A 2,500-nucleotide genomic window follows, 5' to 3' on the forward strand; every position below is an offset into this window, starting at 1 on the left:
TGAAGGTAGTGCAGGTAGGGACGGCCACAGTCTGTTTGGTATGAAAGCACACAGCCATCTCTACTGTTAGCATGCTAGTAAGGCATCGCTAAAGAAACAAGGCGCCTATACTGTTAGCATGCTAGTAAGGCGTCGCTAAAGAACAAGGCGTCCCTACCAGTGGTGGAGGAAGTACTGAATCTCAGTACTTAAGTAAAAGTACAAATACACAGAGAAATATTTACTTTAGTAAAAGTAAAAGTACCACAATGACAACCCTACTTAAGTAAAAGTAAAAAGTACCTGCTTTTAAATGTACTTTAAGTATTAAAAGTAAAAGTATTTGCATAATGATTTATTCTCTTAATATCTATATTCTAAAAGAAAAATTAGTATGGGCTGTGGCATTTTAATTAAGCTAGTTTTAGGTTAGGCTATATTCGACTAGATAGTTTTAAGCTAATGCAATTGTGCTTACCATCTGTGGCCCAGTTTACATTCTGACCTACAATTCTAGAGACTGTAATTCTGGTTATCTACTAGGGTGATCTGCTGAGTATATCATTCAGCAAAACACGAGAGCCTGAAGTTTAACGGGGTAGACCAGGGAAACGTCGGGTGGATCGTAATGCCAATTCTGCTGATTGAACAGAAAAGTTGCTGAGAAAGGTGTCTTTATGATTAGGTTCAGTTTCACTTGCGCAGACGCACATAGACATTGAATGAGCGCTCACATTTCTACCCCCCAAGTGTAGGCTATGCCACTTCATTTGATCACACACAATTAAGAAATATTTCCTAATCTGGAAAATGCTACGCTTTTTTCGTCCAGCGGTTCTATAATAGTCTACCATTCATTTGTGCCGCAAATGATCAGACGTGTGACAGAAGCATGGGCATAGCCTGTAACTTCGCCAATCCGCGGATAGCAATCTCATCGGAGAGGAGGCCCTAACGCTGCAGATAACAGACAGAGAAAGGCACAGAACACAGTTGCATGTCCAGTGTAGCCATGGGTCTGGTGAATATAGCCTACCGAATGCAGATGGTAACAAGCTCACGCTTTGCCTGGTCTAGACTAGAAGCTTATGTTTCAAAGATTTAGATTAGAAGCTGGGCATGTAGCGCTCCAGAATCTGTGGTAGCAACCCCGCCCCCTGGTAAAACAAACGTGTTTGTCAGAGAGAAAAAAAACTGATCATAAAATGTATCGGAAAAAGGAACGATGGTGTTGTAGAAATGTAGCGGAGTAAAAGTACAGATAATTGCTGTAAAATGTAACGAAGTAAAAGTCAAAAGTATGCACTATAAATTCTACTTAAGTAAAGTACAAATACGTGGAAAATTTACCTAAGTACAGTAACGTATTTGTACTTCATTACAGTACATTCCACCACTGGTCCCTACTGTTAACATGCTAGCGAGGCATCTCTAAAGAAACAAGATGTCTGTACTGTTAGCATGCTAGTGAGGCATCGCTAAAGAAGCAAGATGTCTCTACAGTTAGCATGCTAGTGAGGCATCGCTAAAGAAGCAAGGCGTCTCTACAGTTAGCATGCTAATGAGGAGTAACAGGAAGGAGAGAGTGAGGGTGGGACTGGATGATGACCACAGGTCAGATTCAGACCTGGGTCCCCGTGGGTAATGAGCCACTGAGACTGCAGCCACTCGCACCACAGCACCCCCTCGCTGTCAGGTTGTTGTGGGGAGAGATTAATTGGGTGGGTGGGTGGATGTGCCTTAGCACCCCCTAGCTGTCAGGTTGTTGTGGGGAGAGATTAATTGGGTGGGTGGGTGGATGTGCCTTAGCACCCCCTTGCTGTCATGTTGTTGTGGGGAGAGATTAATTGGGTGGGTGGGTGGATGTGCCTTAGCACCCCCTTGCTGTCATGTTGTTGTGGGGAGAGATTAATTGGGTGGTGGGTGGCTGGGTGTGCCATAGCGCCCCCTTGCTGTCATGTTGTTGTGGGGAGAGATTAATTGGGTGGTGGGTGGGTGGATGGGCGGTCAGGGAGGCCCTCACTCACCCAAAGCGTGTCTCCTTTCGTCTGAGTCGGGCCACGTAGATGGCCATCAGCACAGCCAGCGCCACAGCAACCGCTATTGCCATGACGACGTACCACCAGTGCCAGGAGAAGGCTGGCGGTGCCCGGTCTACAACCACAAAGACAGAAACACATTAACATGAAAAAAGACAAGAAGATCAAAAAGGGCGTCATGTGAGAGACATGGGGCTAACATGAGATATGGAGAGAGAGCGAGAGACAGAGAGGTGAGAGAGAGAGAGAGAGAGAGAGAGAGAGGAGAGAGAGGGGAGAAAGAGAGAGGTTGTAAAAGATGAAAAGATGTGGCCATTAGAAAAAGAAGAGGTTACTATGGAGAAAGAGGTTACTATGGAGAAAGAGGTTACTGTGGGTGAGGAACGTTCCGCTGAAACATTTTGGAAAAGGAGCCTGAGCAGCTGCATGTGTGCAACCACTCACATGGCCATCGCAGTGTGTGTGTGTGTGTGTGTATGTGT

General features: G+C 45.3%; 1 protein-coding gene across 1 annotated transcript in view; it reads right to left on the reverse strand.

Moving 5' to 3' along the window:
• LOC121683250 (tyrosine-protein kinase receptor UFO) overlaps window positions 1–2,500 on the reverse strand; it is a 20,240-nt gene that overhangs the window by 14,088 nt on the left and 3,652 nt on the right. Inside the window, exon 4 of the mRNA XM_042062794.1 lies at window positions 2,007–2,133. Coding sequence (XP_041918728.1) covers window positions 2,007–2,133 — 127 coding nt within the window. The remainder of the gene's footprint in view (window positions 1–2,006; window positions 2,134–2,500) is intronic.

This window comes from Alosa sapidissima, chromosome 15 (genome assembly GCF_018492685.1).
Source record: "Alosa sapidissima isolate fAloSap1 chromosome 15, fAloSap1.pri, whole genome shotgun sequence".
Classification (NCBI taxonomy): Eukaryota; Metazoa; Chordata; class Actinopteri; order Clupeiformes; family Clupeidae; genus Alosa; species Alosa sapidissima.